Here is a 20,622-nt window from a genome sequence, read left to right on the forward strand (position 1 = left end):
ATTGCTTTGTAAAAGTCGGAATGTGTCGGGTGAGATGAGGCCGGTTTGTTGTGATCCCAATATGCAGACCACAGCAGGAGGCAGGGTGCAGGTAAAAAGGCATGTAATGCTTAAACCAAAAATAAACAAAAGGGAAAGCAAAAGGCAATGGCTATGCAAAACGAAAGTAAAACTTTCATATGCTATGATAGAACGTAGTAGAAGAGAATGCTACATGATAAAAAGCTGGCACTAGTAACTTTCAAACTCCGGATCAAACAAGTACAACTTTCCACTGCTATTTGAAGTTATTAATGTTTTGATGTGTTTAAATGACACTTGTGGTTATTCAGATCATCACAGACATAGAAAAAGATCGCTATTGTCGTCAACTGTTTTAGGAGGTTTCTGCTTACCATTTGTCTCAAACAGCCTACAAAGTCAACAGAAACAGAATGCTGGACGACAGCAAAAACTTACGGCGTCCATAAAGTACATCCGTACGTGACAAGACAATCAACAATGTCGCCACAAAGAAGGATAGCAACAAGGTAAATAGCCTTGCTTGCTAACACAAAGCAGGTGCGGGGGAATAGCGCTCAAAGGAAGACATGAAACTGCTACAGGAAAACACCAACAAAACAGGAAGGGCCACCAAAATAACAGCGCAAGACAAGAACTAAAGCACTACACACAGGAAAACAGAAACAAACTCAAAATAAGGCACGACGACCTGGTGGAGTTTCATTTTTTAACGTTTTCTGCGGATTTTTTTATGAAAAAAATGTGCCTTGCCTCAAAAAAGGTTGAAAAACACTGCTTTACAGTAATGAGTCGGGAGTTGGCGGTAAAGTCAAGAGTAAGTACACCCATCATTACCACCTCGACTAGAGCACAGATCGTAAACCTTTTGACTCAACCGACTTCGCGCTTCCAATCCGCCCACCCGATGTTCTGGTGGCGTTTGAGCGCGACACTGAAACGCTTTTTTCTGATGGAGCTCAAAGTTCTGCCACAGGAGCACAGCAGGGGCGGCAGAACGGCACTTTCTTTCTTTTTTTTTTTTGACAGGAAGCAGTATATGCTTTGGAGTGAGATATTTGGGAGGATTTCTCTTCTACATCAAAGTGTGGAAGAATCAAAGCAAAAAAAAAATAAATTGAAAAAGTAAAGTAACACGATGAATCACCGACACATCCGTGGAGCAAAAAGCTGCCAAAGGCGAGACACGCTGGACTGGGGATGAAAGCTCATTGGCTCATGGGGGTTAGCAGCAAGATTTTAACACCAAAACTGACTTTTTACGATTAACCACTTAACAAGTCAGAGTATTAATATGTACATTATTTATTGTGTGAATGCTCCAAATTGCATCTATTTATTCTTCAACTTCTTCTTCTTCTCCAGATTTTGGCGCGTTCTACCGTCCACATTTTTCACCTGATTCAAACCGTTCCAACTTTAAACTGTTCAGCCTATTCGGGAATCGCGGGCTTTTTCTTGACAATTTCCCAAAATTCCCAGATTTCCCAGAATTCCAGGTTTTCCGGGACATTTTCCCCATTCAAAATGAATTGGCCATTTTTCAAAATTCCACCACTTCCACATTTTTCAACACATTCCACCATTCTGGAAATTCAAACTTCCCCGTTTCCAAGTTCAAAATAATTCCAGGATTATCCAGAATTCCTAGTTTTCCAAAGCCCTATTTCCACCCTTTTTTCTGGCGACTACTCCTTCCACATTTTTTTAACCCACTTCAACCGTTCCACCGTGAAAAAATCCTCTTAATCAGGACAAAAAACAAAGTTTTTTTTGGACTGGAAAAATTCCCGGTTTTCCCGAAATTCCAAGAATTCCGTAATACCATTCCATACCAATTTCCTTTGACGATTCCCAAAAATCCCCAAATTCCCAGGTTTTCCGGGACATTTTTCCCCATTCAAAATGAATTGGCCATTTTTCAAACTTCCACCATTTCCACATTTTTCTATCAATTCAAGCCATTCCACCTTCAACACATTCCACCATCCTGGAAATTTAAACTACTTTTTTTCCAAGTTCATAAAGAAATCCAGGATTTTCTAGAATTCCTGGTTTTCCAAAGCCCTATTTCCACCCTTTTTTCTGGCGACTACTCCTTCCACATTTTTTTAACCCACTTCAACCATTCCACCGTAAAAAAAAAATTCCTCTTAATCAGGACAAAAAACAAAGTTGTTTTTTGGACTGGAAAAATTCCTGGTTTTCCCGAAATTCCAGGAATTCCATAATACCATTCCATACCAATTTCCTTTGACAATTCCCAAAAATTCCCAGAATTCCAGGTTTTCCGGGACATTTTTCCCCATTCAAAATGAATTGGCCATTTTTCAAACTTCCACCATTTCCACGTTTTTCTATCAATTCAAGCCATTCCACCTTCAACACATTCCACCATCCTGGAAATTTAAACTACTTTTTTTTCCAAGTTCATAAAGAAATCCAGGATTTTCCAGAATTCCTGGTTTTCCAAAGCCCTATTTCCACCCTTTTTTCCTGACGACTACTCCTTTCACATTTTTCAACGCATTTCAACCGTTCTATCATCAAAACATTCCTCTTAATCAGGACAAAAAACAATCTGGAAAAATTCCCGGTTTTCCCGAAATTCCAGGAATTCCGTAATACCATTTCTCAATTCAACATGTAACTACTTCAACATTTCTCGACCGATTTGAAAAATTCCAACATCAACCATTTCAACTCATTTAGACCATTCAGGTGTTTTTTTTACCATTTTCAAAAAAATTCAGCTTTTCCCGGGAATTCCCAATTTTTCCCATTGAAATCAATGGCACATTCTTCAAAGTTCCATAATTCCCACATTTTTCATGTGATTCAAACTGTTCCAATTTCTAAATATTCAGTCTGTTCAGGAATTGTGTGCTGCTATACTTCAACAATTCTAAAAAGAATACTAAAATTTCCCATAATTTATTTTTTTTGCATTTTCCCCCATTCAAAATAAATTTGCCATTTTTCTAACTTCCACAATTCCCACATTCAAACCATTCCACCTTCAACACATTCAACCCATCCTGGACATTCAAACTACATTTTTTCCACATCCAACACATTTCCAGGAATTCCCGTTTTTTGGCAACCTATTCCCACCCTTCTTAAATTTGACTTCTCCTTTCACACTTTTCAACCCAATTCAACCGTTCCACCATCAAAACACTCCTCATATTCAGGCCAAAACCCAAGTTGGTAAAGGAACTAGAAAAATTCCCGGTTTTCCAGAAATTCCAGGAATTCCGTAATGCCATTCCATACCAATTTCCTTTGACGATTCCCAAAAATTCCCAGATTTCCCAGAATTCCAGGTTTTCCGGGACATTTTTCCCCATTCAAAATGAATTGGCCATTTTTCAAACTTCCACCATTTCCACATTTTTCTATCAATTCAAGCCATTCCACCTTCAACACATTCCACCATCCTGGAAATTTAAACTACTTTTTTTCCAAGTTCATAAAGAAATCCAGGATTTTCCAGAATTCCTGGTTTTCCAAAGCCCTATTTCCACCCTTTTTTCTGGCAACTACTCCTTTCACATTTTTCAACGCATTTCAACCGTTCTATCATCAAAACATTCCTCTTAATCAGGACAAAAAACAATCTGGAAAAATTCCCGGTTTTCCCGAAATTCCAGGAATTCCGTAATACCATTTCTCAATTCAACATGTTACTACTTCAACATTTCTCGACCGATTTGAAAAATTCCAACATCAACCATTTCAACTCATTTAGACCATTCAGGTTTTTTACCATTTTCCAAAAAATTCAGCTTTTCCCGGGAATTCCCAATTTTTCCCATTGAAATCAATGGCACATTCTTCAAAGTTCCACAATTCCCACATTTTTCATGTGATTCAAACTGTTCCAATTTCTAAATATTCAGTCTGTTCAGGAATTGTGTGCTATACTTCAACAATTCCAAAAAGAATACTAAAATTTCCCATAATTTATTTTTTTTGCATTTTCCCCCATTCAAAATAAATTTGCCATTTTTCTAACTTCCACAATTCCCACATTCAAACCATTCCACCTTCAACACATTCAACCCATCCTGGACATTCAAACTACATTTTTTCCACATTCAACACATTTCCAGGAATTCCCGTTTTTGGCAACCTATTCCCACCCTTCTTAAATTTGACTACTCCTTTCACACTTTTCAACCCATTTCAACCGTTCCACCGTCAAAACACTCCTCATATTCAGGCCAAAACCCAAGTTGGTTAAGGAACTAGAACAATTCCCGGTTTTACCGAAATTCCAGGAATATCTCAATTAAAAACTGTTACTATGTCTGTTGGGGCGGTATAGCTTGGTTGGTAGAGTGGCCGTGCCAGCAACTTGAGGGTTGCAGGTTCGATTCCCCGCTTCCGCCATCCTAGTCACTGCCGTTGTGTCCTTAACTTTGCCGTAGAACTGGAAATAGTGGAAATCTAATAAGTAATAAGAGCTGCGATGGATGCACATGTTCTCTTATCCTACCGGCCTCCAGTCCAAGTTCATAGAGAGCAGGCTGATTGAATCTAGATAACTGGCACCGATTCACTCCCTGGGAAAAAAGAGGAGATCTTGCACCCGTGCCCCACATTCCCAGATGAAAGAGCCCCGAAATGAAGCGCTGTGAACCGCTAACCCCCCTCCACTGCTGCCTCCATGGGCTGACGGTCCTCCAGGAACCCAGAAAACCTCCCTCTCATAATGTGTGACTTATTTCCCAGGCTATAGAGCGCACCGGTATTCAAGCCGCACTCACTGAATTTTAGAAGAAATAAATATTTTCATAATCTATATATCCGCCTAAATTTTCTGCTTAAATTACTTTGGAGAAAATCATAAAAAAACTGAAATATACACACAACAACAAATGTATAAGCTATGTGATTCAATTAACATACTGAAATGTAATATGTAAATATTAGCTTAACACAAATATACAGTACTGTCATCAAACAAATACTTCTGAGTGTTTAACTACAAACATATTTCAAAGGTGGACATATATGACTGGGAGCCATTTCAAGTCCTCAAAACATCCATTAAAACAGTGCACAAAAATCGTTTTTCAATAAACATCTTAGTATCAAATGTAACCATTTTCCACCTTAATATTGATTTATATAAACAAGTTAAATAGTTTACTTACAGACTTATCTTTTCCAAGGCTTGTAAGAGCTAACACAACTTGTGTACTTCTCATTGTCTCATGAACTGAACTGACATCGTCAACCCGCAAGTGCCCAAACTAATGACGCGTAGTATTTTCATATCGCCACAAGGTGTCAGTAAGAGTCTACAATCAAATGGGCATAACAGTCAGTAAAAAAACACGGACGCTATTTCATCCCTACAAGCCTGTTTTACAAGTTACCCTGCTCTTTGGGGGATTTAGAGCAGGGAAACCTGCGAAACAGGCTTGTGTGTGTGTATATATATATATATATATATATATATATATATATATATATATATATATATATATATATATATATATATATATATATATATAGAGCAGAAACGTGTGAACTCGTTGGGAGTTTCCTCCTCTCCCAGCTCGCTAGCCTCAATCTGAACCTTGGTATTTACCGTGATGACGGACTGGCAGTGTGTTGCGCCTCGCCAAGGAGCAGCGAGAATACCAAGAAGCGCATATGCCAAATTTTCAAAGAGAACGGCCTACGGATCACGATTGAAGCCAACAAGCAAACCGTCAACTTCCTTGACGTCACTTTCAACCTGAGAAATAACAGCTACCAACCATTCACGAAACCCAACACAACACTCCAATACGTGCACCATGACAGCAACCACCCACCCACCACCACGAAAAGAATACCTACCGGAATTAATAAAAGGCTATCGATGCTGTCATCTAGCAAAGCTGAATTTGACCAAGCAACCCCCCCCCCCGTACCAAAAAGCCCTTGATGAAAGCGGATACAATTTCACCCTCACCTATGAACCCACGCCAGGAAACCAGCCAAAAAAGAACAGAAAACGAAACGACATCATCTGGTACAACCCCCCATACAGCAAAAACGTCTCAACTGACATTGGACACAAATTCCTCAATCTGATTGACAAACACTTTCCCAAACACAACACCCTAAGAAAAGTATTCAACAAGAACAACATTAAATTGAGCTACAGCTGTATGAACAATATACGACAAATCATCTCAAACCACAACAAAACAATTGCAAATGAGCCGTCGGCCCCCGGACAGAGCGACTCCAAAACCAACAAAGGCTGTAACTGTCGAAAGAAACCTGATTGCCCTCTCAATGGGGGGTGCTTACAAACATCAGTTGTCTACCAATCTAAGGTAATACGCAAGGACATTAACACATCCGACACATATGTAGGATTAACCGAGGGAGAATTCAAAACCAGATGGAACAATCACAAGGCTTCTTTCAGGAACCAAAACCTGCGGAATACCACAGAACTCAGCAAACACATTTGGGACCTCAAAGACAATAATGTTGAATATTCAATAACATGGCAAATTCTTGCATCCAGCACACCTTACAATAGTGGTAATAAAAGATGCAACCTATGCTTGAAAGAGAAACTGTTTATTATTTACCGTCCAGACCTGTCATCCCTCAACAAGCGCAGCGAAATTGTAACAGCATGCCGCCACAGACGGAAACACCTCCTAGGTAACACATGAGCCAATCACCACGCCCCTACGCCAGCCTGTACCCACCCACTCTGTGCCCTATATAAACCATGGTATGTGAATGCTCCCATTAAAATCTCCTGATGATTGAGGGTACCCCCCCTCATGAAACAGGCCTGTAGAGATGAAATAGTCTTGTGATTTTTTTTCCCACACATACATATATATATATATATATATATATATATATATATATATATATATATATAGTCAAGGTTTCTGTGGTTTATCTGTTATACAGTGCTCAATACTGAGCGGAATACACGATAGGTCAGTAAAAAACAGAAGCTATTTCATCCCTACAAGCCTGTTTTACAAGTTACCCTGCTCTTCGGGGGATTTAGAGCAGGGAAACCTGCGAAACAGGCTTGTGTGTGTGTATATATATATATATATATATATATATATATATATATATATATATATAGTCAAGGGTTCTGTGGTTTATTCGTTATACAGTGTACAGTACTGAGCGGAATACACGATAGGTCAGTAAAAAACAGAAGCTATTTCATCCCGACAAGCCTGTTTCACAGGTTTCCCTGCTCTAAATCCCCTGAAGAGCAGGGAAACCTGCGAAACAGGCTTGTCGGGATGAAATAGCCTCTGTGTTGTTTCCTGACCCAATGTGTGTGTGTGTGTGTGTGTGTGTGTATATATATATATTGTTTTTCTTTCTTAAGGATCTTTGACTAAGGTATTTAATAACAACACTCCTGTTATATAAAAGATCGTTGACTAGTGTATTTAATAACAACACTCCTGTTATATAGAGGATCTTTGACTAGTGTATGTATTTAATAACACAACACTCCTGTTATATGGAGGATCTTTGACTCGTGTATTTATTTAATAACACAACACTCTTGTTATATGGAGGATCTTTGACTAGTGTATTTAATAACACAACACTCCTGTTACATAGAGGATCTTTGACTAGTGTATTCAATAACACAACACTCCTGTTATATAGAGGATCATTCACTAGTGTATTTAATAACACAACACTTTTGTTATGTGGAGGATCTTTGACTAGTGTATTTAATAACACAACACTCCTGTTATATAGAGGATCTTTGACTAGTGTATTTAATAACACAACACTCCTGTTATATAGAGGATCTTTGACTAGTGTATTTAATAACACAACACTCCTGTTATATAGAGAATCTTTGACTAGTGTATTCAATAACACAACACTCCTGTTATATAGAATCTTTGACTAGTGTATTTAATAACACAACACTTTTGTTATATAGAGGATCTTTGACTAGTGTATTCAATAACACAACACTCCTGTTATATAGAGGATCTTTGACAAGTGTATTTAAATAACACAACACTCCTGTTATATAGAGGATTTTTGACTAGTAAAGTTAATAACACAACACTCCTGTTATATAGAGGATCTTTGACAAGTGTATTCAATAACACAACACTCCTGTTATATAGAGGATCTTTGACAAGTGTATTTAAATAACACAACACTCCTGTTATATAGAGGACTTTTCACTAGTAAAGTTAATAACACAACACTCCTGTTATATAGAGAATCTTTGACAAGTGTATTTAATAACACAACACTCCTGTTGTATAGAGGATTTTTGACTGGTAAAGTTAATAACACAACACTCCTGTTATATAGAGGATCTCTGACAATATAATAGCATACCAATATAGGGCTGGGCAATAAAACGATATCACTATATACAACAATAGACACAGAATCAATATCAATACAAATGTGTTCGATAAAACGTTCGATATACCGTATTTTCTCTACTATAAGCCGCAACCACTAAATTTTAGAAGAAAAAAAAAAGGATATTGTCATATATTAGCCGCAAATATATATGGGTACTTTGTGATATTTACCTTAAAATTTTTTGTAAATGCTTATTTACATACCTTAATTGTTTCCAAACGGTGTGTGCGTGTAACGGCAGTAAAACGGCTGATCAAACAAAACAGAAGCTGAAGAGACTCAATAACTCCACGATAACGTTTTGGTGAATTTGTGAAACTGAAACAATACATAAAGAATACCATTGTAAGTGAATAATACTAACGCAGAAACTCGTAAAACGTGTTAGCATATTAGCTAATGCTGACGACGCATTACATTACAATACAACGTACAAATATGCATGAGAACACTCCTACAGACATCACACATGTAACGATTTAGCAAGTATAAATTGTTTTAGTTATATTGTAAAACTTACAACATTGTTTGGAGTGATGAATTAATAATTTTGAGCAGAAACTCTATGGATGGCTATACTTCCGGTTCATGGCACAAAAATAGGAAGTACATTTTCAACCCGCAGCACCTGCAGTGAGCGAACTCCTCCAAAAGATGGCGCCATAGCACAAACAATAACACATATTTTCCGTGTCTCTGTCGGTGTTGAAAACTATTTGTTGAATACTAAACATTATGGCCGTTAGCAAAGAAAAATGCATAAATCAGCCACAGCTTTTCAAAGCATTGGAAAAAAGTAGCGGCTTTTAGTCCAAAAAATACGGTAACTGTGTGCAACTTCTTTTTTTCTTGCCCTAAGTCTCCACTTGGATGAAATGTTGCTTCACTGTGGCCAACAAGCACCTCCTCCAGTTCAATTTCAATGTATTTATTTACAAACCCCGTTTCCATATGAGTTGGGAAATTGTGTTAGATGTAAATATAAACGGAATACAATGATTTGCAAGTAATTTTCAACTCATATTCAGTTGAATATCCTACAAAGACAACATATTTGATGTTCAAACTCATGAACATTTTTTTTTTTTTTGCAAATAATCATTAACTTTAGAATTTGATGCCAGCAACACGTGACAAAGAAGTTGGGAAAGGTGGCAATAAATACTGATAAAGTTGAGTAATGCTCATCAAACACTTATTTGGAACATCCCACAGGTGAACAGGCAAATTGGGAACAGGTGGGTGCCATGATTGGGTATAAAAGTAGATTCCATGAAATGCTCAGTCATTCACAAACAAGGATGGGGCGAGGGTCACCACTTTGTCAACAAATGCGTGAGCAAATTGTTGAACAGTTTAAGAAAAACCTTTCTCAACCAGCTATTGCAAGGAATTTAGGGATTTCACCATCTACGGTCCGTGATATCATCAAAGGGTTCAGAGAATCTGGAGATATCACTGCACGTAAGCAGCTAAACCCGTGACCTTCGATCCCTTAGGCTGTACTGTATCAACAAGCGACATCAGTGTGTAAAGGATATCACCACATGGGCTCAGGAACACTTCAGAAACCCACTGTCAGTAACTACAGTTGGTCGCTTTATCTGTAAGTGCAAGTTAAAACTCTCCTATGCAAGGCGAAAATCGTTTATCAACAACACCCAGAAACGCTGTCAGCTTCGCTGGGCCTGAGCTCATCTAAGATGGACTGATACAAAGTGGAAAAGTGTTCTGTGGTCTGACGAGTCCACATTTCAAATTGTTTTTGGAAACTGTGGACGTCGGGTCCTCCGGACCAAAGAGGAAAAGAACCATCCGGATTGTTATAGGCGCAAAGTTGAAAAGCCAGCATCTGTGATGGTATGGGGGTGTATTAGTGCCCAAGACATGGGTAACTTACACATCTGTGAAGGCGCCATTAATGCTGAAAGGTACATACAGGTTTTGGAGCAGCATATGTTGCCATCCAAGCAACGTTACCATGGACGCCCCTGCTTATTTCAGCAAGACAATGCCAAGCCACGTGTTACATCAACGTGGCTTCATAGTAAAAGAGTGCGGGTACTAGACTGGCCTGCCTGTAGTCCAGACCTGTCTCCCATTGAAAATGTGTGGCGCATTATGAAGCCTAAAATACCACAACGGAGACCCCCGGACTGTTGAACAACTTAAGCTGTACATCAAGCAAGAATGGGAAAGAATTCCACCTGAGAAGCTTCAAAAATGTGTCTCCTCAGTTACCAAACGTTTACTGAGTGTTGTTAAAAGGAAAGGCCATGTAACACAGTGGTAAAAATGCCCTTTCCCAACTACTTTGGAACGTGTTGCAGCCATGAAATTCTAAGTTAATTATTATTTGCAAAACAAAAATAAAGTTTATGAGTTTGAACATCAAATATGTTGACTTTGTAGTGCATTCAATTGAATATGGGTTGAAAAGGATTTGCAAATCATTGTTTTTCGTTTATATTTACATCCAACACAATTTCCCAACTCATATGGAAACGGGGTTTGTAATACAGAGACAGCATTTCTGCATGTGTTGTTTTAGCTCATTTTCAATTGAGTACCTGGTAAAAGTACAAAATGCAAACAATTACGAGCAATAAGTTAAATCATGACATAATCACAGCAATAAAACACATAAATAGTGAGTACAATGAGTATATGCAGTGCATGCTCACAGTGTCGCTGTTTAACATACAGTATCTTGTTCTGACTGGTGCATTCAAGGCGGCTTGGTTATCACAGTTTTCGGTTGCACTGCAATGGAACCCACCTAAGTCGGTATTGACCTGTGTCAATTTTCAGGATTTATGCAGATCCCAAATACAGATCAGCATGTACCAGAAGGTAAGAAAGGTTGCTTTTGCATAATAGTGCAAAACAAAACGCCAGATAATATGTCTTACCTTATACACACACCATAATAATACTCCTATGTTGAAGCACAGTACAATCCATCAAGCGGTGCGGCTTCATAGCTTACCAAAGTCGTACTAAAACATTTTGATAGATTGTAATGTATAACGTTCTATATTTTCAATGGAACATATAAAATGTTGGTGTTGTTTACTTGAGTCATATAACAGTCTACACATATCTCTTATGTGTGACTGCCATCTACCGGTCACACTTATCATTACACCATGTACCAAATAAAATATCTTGGATTTTAAGTGCGCCTTATCGTCCGAAAAATACGATATACAAATCTTAATCCAGATAGATATATCTTGCCAACTAATGGTAGTTACTCACCAGAACTCTGTCCTCTGTTTTACCGTTCTTAGCGTCGAGCTTCATCCCGCAAATGAACTTGATGGAGGACTTCTCAATAATCTTCCTGATGCTTTCTGTGGATGAAAGAGACAAGAAGGTATGTAATATTAATGATGTATTTCCTAACAATATTTTCTTTATTACACTAAGTGGACTGAACATGTGCAACCCTCACCAGAGATAGGAAGGAAGAAAAGCGCCTTACCCCCTGAGCTGCTGTCATTATCAACAGCGATGCAATGCTTTCTATTTTTACTCAGGAAATTGTGGTAATGGTTTGTTAGTGTCGGACATGATGGACAAGGTGCACTGAAGAACGTCACATGTTTGCACTTGTACAATTTAACATGTCCAAAAATGAGTGGAAGGAAGCAGATCTTATTTGATTCTAACCCTTCAACATGCCTAAAAAAGGAGTAGGCATGAGCAGAAGGTATTGAATCCTACCCCAAGATGTTGAAAGAGCCAAATTGGACCAAAAATACAAAAAAAAAATCTGCCTGGAGCTGCAAAAAATTAAAAGCCTTCTATAAGTCATATAATGAAGACAACACATGACGTAAGTGCAGAGGTGGGTAGAGTAGCCAGAAATTGTACTCAAGTAAGAGTACTGTTACTTTAGAGATTTATTACTCAAGTAAAAGTAAGGAGTAGTCACCCAAATATTTACTTGAGGAAAAGTAAAAAGTATGTTGTGAAAAAACTACTCAAGTACTAAGTAACTGATGAGACACATATCATATATATATATATATATATATATATATATATATACACACACACACATACATACATATATATATATATATATATATATATATATATATATATACACACATATATATATATATATATATATACACACATATATATATATATATATATATATATATATATATATATAGACACATATATATACATACATTGATATATACAGTATATCATTTTTTTTTTACATGTTAAGGGTGTTTTAATGAATATACATGCATGTTTAACACATATAGATTCCTTTCTTTCATGAAGACAAGAATATAAGTTGGTGTATTACCTGATTATGATGACTTGCATTGATTGTAATCAGACAGTAGTGCTGATAACGTCCACGTTTTCAAATGGAGGAGAAAAAAAGTTCCTCCTTTCTGTCTAATACCAAATGAAAGTGGTTGGTTTTTGGCATCTTATTTGTCCAGCTTCTATATTCGTTTTTATACACTTTACAAGAAATACATTGGCAGCAAACTCCATAGCTTGCTAGCTTGTTTGCGCTGGCTTTCGGAGACTCTTATTTTGAAAGCGCAGGCGCGATGGAGCGGCACTTTTATTGTGAAGACAGGAACTGTGCTGTCAGTCTTTAGGCTTTTGACGGGATGTACGGTTGAAATAAAAAAGGGTCTTTTTTCCTTCACACTTTTGATTGATTGATTGGAACTTTTATTAGTAGATTGCACAGTACAGTACATATTCCGTACGATTGACCACTAAATGGTAACACCCGAATACGTTTTTCAACTTGTTTAAGTCAGGTCATGTGACCCCTGGCTCTGTTTGATTGGTCCAACGTCACCAGTGACTGCATCTGATTGGTGGAACGGAGTGAACGTCACCAGTGACTGTATTTGTTGAAACGCAGGCACTATGAAGGTCTGTCTGACAGACCAAAACAAACAAAGCGTGCATTAACAGATCGATAAAAATTAGTAGCGAGTAGCGAGCTGAATGTAGATAAAAGTAGCGGAGTAAAAGTAGCGGAGTAAAAGTAGCGTTTTTTCTCTATAAATATACTCAAGTAAAAGTAAAAGTATGTTGCATTAAAACTACTCTTAGAAGTACAATTTATCCAAAAACGTTACTCAAGTAGATGTAACGGAGTAAATGTAGCGCGTTACTACCCACCTCTGCGTAAGTGTCTATATTAGCTGTATTAGCCTACTATCAAAATGACTGTGTCGCAGGCTGACACAAATCTCCGTAGTCAGAAATGTTGAAATGTAATATTTATTCTACACATTTTTACAACATTGGAAATCATTAGTAAAACGGAAGGAGAGATAACTCCTGGAAATGACTAGCTTAGAATGGCCAAAGGTATAAATGTGTGTGTCCAAGTTAAAGGAAGCGGCAGGCTGTCTTCTTCTAATGGCTTTATAACAATCTATGCAAGCTGGGTTACGTTTGCTGTGGTCTGGAACAACATGGCACACAACGTTCAGAAATGCAGCCAATATTACATACAGATAATGTGTCATGAGACATGCAATTATAAATTAAACACACAGAGGACACAAGTAAAGGAAATTAAATATACCTACAAGCGAGGCATAATGATGCAATAGGTACAAACCCCGTTTCCATATGAGTTGGGAAATTGTGTTAGATGTAAATGTAAACGGAATACAATGATTTGCAAATCCTTTTCAACCCATATTCAATTGAATGCACTACAAAGACAACATATTTAATGTTCAAACTCATACATTTTTTTTTTTTTGCAAATAATAATTAACTTAGAATTTCATGGCTGCAACACGTGCCAAAGTAGTTGGGAAAAGGCATGTTCACCACTGCGTTACATGGCCTTTCCTTTTAACAACACTCAGTAAACGTTTGGGAACTAATGAGACACATTTTTTAAGCTTCTCAGGTGGAATTCTTTCCCATTCTTGCTTGATGTACAGCTTAAGTTGTTCGACAGTCCGGGGGTCTCCGTTGTGGTGTTTTAGGCTTCACACATTTTCAATGGGAGACAGGTCTGGACTACAGACAGGCCAGTCTCGTACCCGCACTCTTTTACTATGAAGCCACGTTGATGTAACACGTGGCTTGGCATTGTCTTGCTGAAATAAGCAGGGGCGTCCATGGTAACGTTGCTTGGATGGCAACATATGTTGCTCCAAAACCTGTATGTACCTTTCAGCATTAATGGCGCCTTCATAGATGTGTAAGTTACCCATGTCTTGGGCACTAATACACCCCCATACCATCACAGATGCTGGCTTTTCAACTTTGCGCCTATAACAATCCAGATGGTTCTTTTCCTCTTTGGTCCGGAGGACACGACGTCCACAGTTTCCAAAAATAATTTGAAATGTGGACTCGTCAGACCACAGAACACTTTTCCACTTTGTATCAGTCCATCTTAGATGAGCTCAGGCCCAGCGAAGCCGATGGCGTTTCTGGGTGTTGTTGATAAACGGTTTTCGCCTAGCATAGGAGAGTTTTAACTTGCACTTACAGATGTAGCGACCAACTGTAGTTACTGACAGTGGGTTTCTGAAATGTTCCTGAGCCCATGTGGTGATATCCTTTACACACTGATGTCGCTTGTTGATGCCGTACAGCCTGAGGGATCGAAGGTCACAGGCTTAGCTTCTTATGTGCAGTGGTTTCTCCAGATTCTCTGAACCCTTTGATGATATTACGGACCGTAGATGGTGAAATCCCTAAATTCCTTGCAATAGCTGGTTGAGAAAGGTTTTTCTTAAACTGTTCAACAATTTGCTCACGCATTTGTTGACAAAGTGGTGACCCTCGCCCCATCCTTGTTTGTGAATGACTGAGCATTTCATGGAATCAACTTTTATACCCAATCATGGCACCCACCTGTTCCCAATTTGCCTGTTCACCTGTGGGATGTTCCAAATAAGTGTTTGATGAGCATTCCTCAACTTTATCAGTATTTATTGCCACCTTTCCCTACGTCTTTGTCACGTGTTGCTGGCATCAAATTCTAAAGTTAATGATTATTTGCAAAAAAAAAAAATGTTTATCAATTTGAACATCCAATATGTTGTCTTTGTAGCATATTCAACTGAATATGGGTTGAAAATGATCTGCAAATCATTGTATTCCGTTTATATTTACATCTAACACAATTTCCCAACTCATATGGAAACGGGGTTTGTACATACAGAAAGCCTAAATAGCATGTTAGCATTGATTAGCTTGCAGTCATGCACTGACTAAATATGCCTGATTAGCACTCCAACAAGTCAATGACATCAACAAAGCTCACCTTTGTGCATTCACGCACAGCATAAAACGTTTGGTGGACAAAAATGAGACAAAGAAGGAGTGGCATAAAACACGTCTTTCTGTGGCAGCGTCGGAGAAAGTTGTACAAGTAAACAAACTACGGTGAGTTCATGGACCGCCAAAATTAATAGGACAAAACGGCGCTCGCCAAATACTCTCATTAGCGTAGCATGTTTACTATAAACAGTGGGATTTCTAACAATTAGGGAGGTTTGTGTCATGTTTGTGTCCCCCCCCCCCCCCATTTTTTCTATTTTCTTACATTTTTGAAAAAGTTCCAGGGAGCCACTAGGGTGGAACTAAAGAGCTGCTCTTTTGCTGACCCCCGCCTTAACCAAGAACTAAATGGAGAAGAAACCGATCATATTTGATCCTATACCACTTAAACATGTCTGAAAAGGAGTTGGAAGAAGCAGATATTTTAATAATCCTACCCCTTTAACACTTTTTCAAAATGTCTGAAAAGGAGTACGAAGAAGCAGTTGTTTTTCTTCTACACTATTACCAAGAAAAAAAAAGTATTATGAAGAAGCAGATCTGGTTGATTCCTAATCCTTAAACATGCCAGTTGAGAGGTAAGAAGAAGCAGACCTTAATTGATCCTTTCCCTTCATCATGGCCGAAAAGAGGTAGGAAGACACAGATTCTTTTTTTTTTTTAATCTAATCCTTCATCATGTCCAAAAAGGGGTAAGAAGAAGCAGATTGCAATCCCTTTCAACAGATCCGAAAAGGAGTTGGAAGAGGTGGGTCTTACTTAATCCTACTGTACGTCTTTAATATGTTTAGAAAGTAGTAGAAAGAAGCAGAGCTTTTGAATTAGAAATTATTCAACATGCCCAAAAACCATCCATCCATCCATCCATCCATCCATCTTCTTCCGCTTATCCGAGGTCGGGTCGCGGGGGCAGCAGCCTAAGCAGGGAAGCCCAGACTTCCCTCTCCCCAGCCACTTCGTCCAGCTCCTCCCGGGGGATCCCGAGGCGTTCCCAGGCCAGCCGGGAGACATAGTCTTCCCAACGTGTCCTGGGTCTTCCTCGTGGCCTCCTACCGGTCGGACATGCCCTAAACACCTCCTTAGGGAGGCGCTCGGGTGGCATCCTGACCAGATGCCCGAACCACCTCATCTGGCTCCTCTCGATGCGGAGGAGCAGCGGCTTTACTTTGAGCTCCCCCCGGATGACAGAGCTTCTCACCCTATCTCTAAGGGAGAGCCCCGCCACCCGGCGGAGGAAACTCATTTCGGCCGCTTGTACCCGTGATCTTGTCCTTTCGGTCATAACCCAAAGCTCATGACCATAGGTGAGGATGGGAACGTAGATCGACCGGTAAATTGAGAGCTTTGCCTTCCGGCTCAGCTCCTTCTTCACCACAACGGATCGATACAGCGTCCGCATTACTGAAGACGCCGCACCGATCCGCCTGTCGATCTCACGATCCACTCTTCCCTCACTCGTGAACAAGACTCCGAGGTACTTGAACTCCTCCACTTGGGGCAAGATCTCCTCCCCAACCCGGAGATGGCACTCCACCCTTTTCCGGGCCAGAACCATGGACTCGGACTTGGAGGTGCTGATTCTCATCCCAGTCGCTTCACACTCAGCTGCGAACCGATCCAGTGAGAGCTGAAGATCCTGGCCAGATGAAGCCATCAGGACCAAATCATCTGCAAAAAGCAGAGACCTAATCCTGCAGCCACCAAACCGGATCCCCTCAACGCCTTGACTGCGCCTAGAAATTCTGTCCATAAAAGTTATGAACAGAATCGGTGACAAAGGGCAGCCTTGGCGGAGTCCAACCCTCACCGGAAATGTGTCCGACTTACTGCCAGCAATGCGAACCAAGCTCTGACACTGATCATACAGGGAGCGGACCGCCACAATCAGACAGTCCGAAACCCCATACTCTCTGAGCACTCCCCACAGGACTTCCCGAGGGACACGGTCGAATGCCTTCTCCAAGTCCACAAAGCACATGTAGACTGGTTGGGCAAACTCCCATGCACCCTCAAGGACCCTGCCGAGAGTATAGAGCTGGTCCACAGTTCCACGACCAGGACGAAAACCACACTGTTCCTCCTGAATCCGAGGTTCGACTATCCGGCGTAGCCTCCTCTCCAGTACACCTGAATAGACCTTACCGGGAAGGCTGAGGAGTGTGATCCCACGATAGTTAGAACACACCCTCCGGTTCCCCTTTTTAAAAGAGAGGAACCACCACCCCGGTCTGCCAATCCAGAGGTACTGCCCCCGATGTCCACGCGATGCTGCAGAGTCTTGTCAACCAAGACAGCCCTACAGCATCCAGAGCCTTAAGGAACTCCGGGCGGATCTCATCCACCCCCGGGGCCTTGCCACCGAGGAGCTTTTTAACTACCTCAGCAACCTCAGCCCCAGAAATAGGAGAGCCCACCACAGATTCCTCAGGCACTGCTTCCTCATAGGAAGACGTGTTGGTGGGATTGAGGAGGTCTTCGAAGTATTCCCTCCACCGATCCACAACTTCCGCAGTCGAGGTCAGCAGAACACCATCCGCACCATACACGGTGTTGGCACTGCACTGCTTCCCCTTCCTGAGGCGGTGGATGGTGGTCCAGAATCGCTTCGAAGCCGTCCGGAAGTCGTTTTCCATGGCTTCCCCGAACTCCTCCCATGTCCGAGTTTTTGCCTCCGCGACCGCTGAAGCCGCACACCGCTTGGCCTGTCGGTACCTGTCCGCTGCCTCAGGAGTCCCATGAGCCAAAAGAACCCGATAGGACTCCTTCTTCAGCTTGACGGCATCCCTCACCGCCGGTGTCCACCAACGGGTTCTAGGATTACCGCCACGACAGGCACCAACTACCTTGCGGCCACAGCTCCAATCAGCCGCCTCGACAATAGAGGTGCGGAACATGGTCCACTCGGACTCAATGTCCAGCACCTCCCTCGTGACATGTTCAAAGTTCTTCCGGAGGTGGGAATTGAAACTCTCTCTGACAGGAGACTCTGCCAGACGTTCCCAGCAAACCCTCACAATGCGTTTGGGCCTGCCAGGTCTGTCCGGCATCCTCCCCCACCATCGCAGCCAACTCACCACCAGGTGGTGATCGGTAGAAAGCTCCGCCCCTCTCTTCACCCGAGTGTCCAAAACATGAGGCCGCAAATCCGATGACACAACTACAAAGTCGATCATAGAACTGCGGCCTAGGGTGTCCTGGTGCCAAGTGCACATATGGACACCCTTATGCTTGAACATGGTGTTCGTTATGGACAATCCGTGACGGGCACAAAAGTCCAATAACAAAACACCACTTGGGTTCAGATCCGGGCGGCCATTCTTCCCAATCACGCCTCTCCAGGTTTCACTGTCGTTGCCAATATGAGCGTTGAAGTCCCCCAGTAGAATGAGGGAATCACCCGGGGGAGCACTCTCAAGTACTCCCTCGAGTGAATCCAAAAAGGGTGGGTACTCTGAGCTGCTGTTTGGCGCGTAAGCGCAAACAACAGTCAGGACCCGTCCCCCCACCCGAAGGCGGAGGGAAGCTACCCTCTCGTCCACCGGGTTGAACTCCAACATGCAGGCTCTGAGCCGGGGGGCAACAAGAATTGCCACCCCAGCCCGTCGCCTCTCACTGCTGGCAACGCCAGAGTGGAAGAGAGTCCAGCCCCTCTCGAGAGAACTGGTTCCAGAGCCCTTGCTGTGCGTCGAGGTGAGTCCGACTATATCCAACCGGAACTTCTCTACCTCGCGCACTAGCTCAGGCTCCTTCCCCCCCAGCGAGGTGACGTTCCACGTCCATGCCCAAAAACGAGTAAGAAAATGCCGAACTTATTTGATCGTGAACCTTCAACATGTCTGAAAAAGTAGTAGGAAGAAACTGATATTACAAACCCCGTTTCCATATGAGTTGGGAAATTGTGTTAGATGTAAATATAAACGGAATACAATGATTTGCAAATCATTTTCAACCCATATTCAGTTGAATATGCTACAAAGACAACATATTTGATGTTCAAACTGATTTTTGCAAATAATCATTAACTTTAGAATTTGATGCCAGCAACACGTGACAAAGAAGTTGGGAAAGGTGGCAATAAATACTGCTAAAGTTGAGGAATGCTCATCAAACACTTATTTGGAACATCCCACAGGTGAACAGGCAAATTGGGAACAGGTGGGTGCCATGATTGGGTATAAAAGTAGATTCCATGAAATGCTCAGTCATTCATAATCAAGGATGGGGCGAGGGTCACCACTTTGTCAACAAACGCGTGAGCAAATTGTTGAACAGTTTAAGAAAAACCTTTCTCAACCAGCTATTGCAAGGAATTTAGGGATTCCACCATCTACGGTCCGTAATATCATCAAAGGGTTCAGAGAATCTGGAGAAATCACTGCACGTAAGCAGCTCAGCCCGTGACCTTCGATCCCTCAGGCTGTACTGCATCAACAAGCAACATCAGTGTGTAAAGGATATCACCACATGGGCTCAGGAACACTTCAGAAACCCACTGTCAGTAACTACAGTTGGTCGCTACATATGTAAGTGCAAGTTAAAACTCTCCTATGAAAGGCGAAAACCGTTTATCAACAACACCCAGAAACGCCGTCGGCTTCGCTGGGCTTGAGCTCATCTAAGATGGACTGATGCAAAGTGGAAAAGTGTTCTGTGGTCTGACGAGTCCACATTTCAAATTGTTTTTGGAAACTATGGACGTCGTGTCCTCCGGACCAAAGAGGAAAAGAACCATCCAGATTGTTATAGGCGCAAAGTTGAAAAGCCAGAATCTGTGATGGTATGGGGGTGTATTAGTGCCCAAGACATGAGTAACTTACACATCTGTGAAGGCACCATTAATGCTGAAAGGTACATACAGGTTTTGGAGCAACATATGTTGCCATC

General features: G+C 41.0%; 1 protein-coding gene across 2 annotated transcripts in view; it reads right to left on the reverse strand.

Moving 5' to 3' along the window:
* Nucleotides 1-20,622, reverse strand: part of LOC133617849 (capping protein, Arp2/3 and myosin-I linker protein 3-like) — a 123,436-nt gene that overhangs the window by 101,329 nt on the left and 1,485 nt on the right. For both annotated transcript variants that reach the window (XM_061978162.2, XM_061978161.2), the window contains exon 2: nucleotides 11,689-11,783. In XM_061978162.2, coding sequence (XP_061834146.2) covers nucleotides 11,689-11,783 — 95 coding nt within the window. The remainder of the gene's footprint in view (nucleotides 1-11,688; nucleotides 11,784-20,622) is intronic.

This window comes from Nerophis lumbriciformis, linkage group LG18 (assembly GCF_033978685.3).
Source record: "Nerophis lumbriciformis linkage group LG18, RoL_Nlum_v2.1, whole genome shotgun sequence".
NCBI lineage: Eukaryota > Metazoa > Chordata > Actinopteri > Syngnathiformes > Syngnathidae > Nerophis > Nerophis lumbriciformis.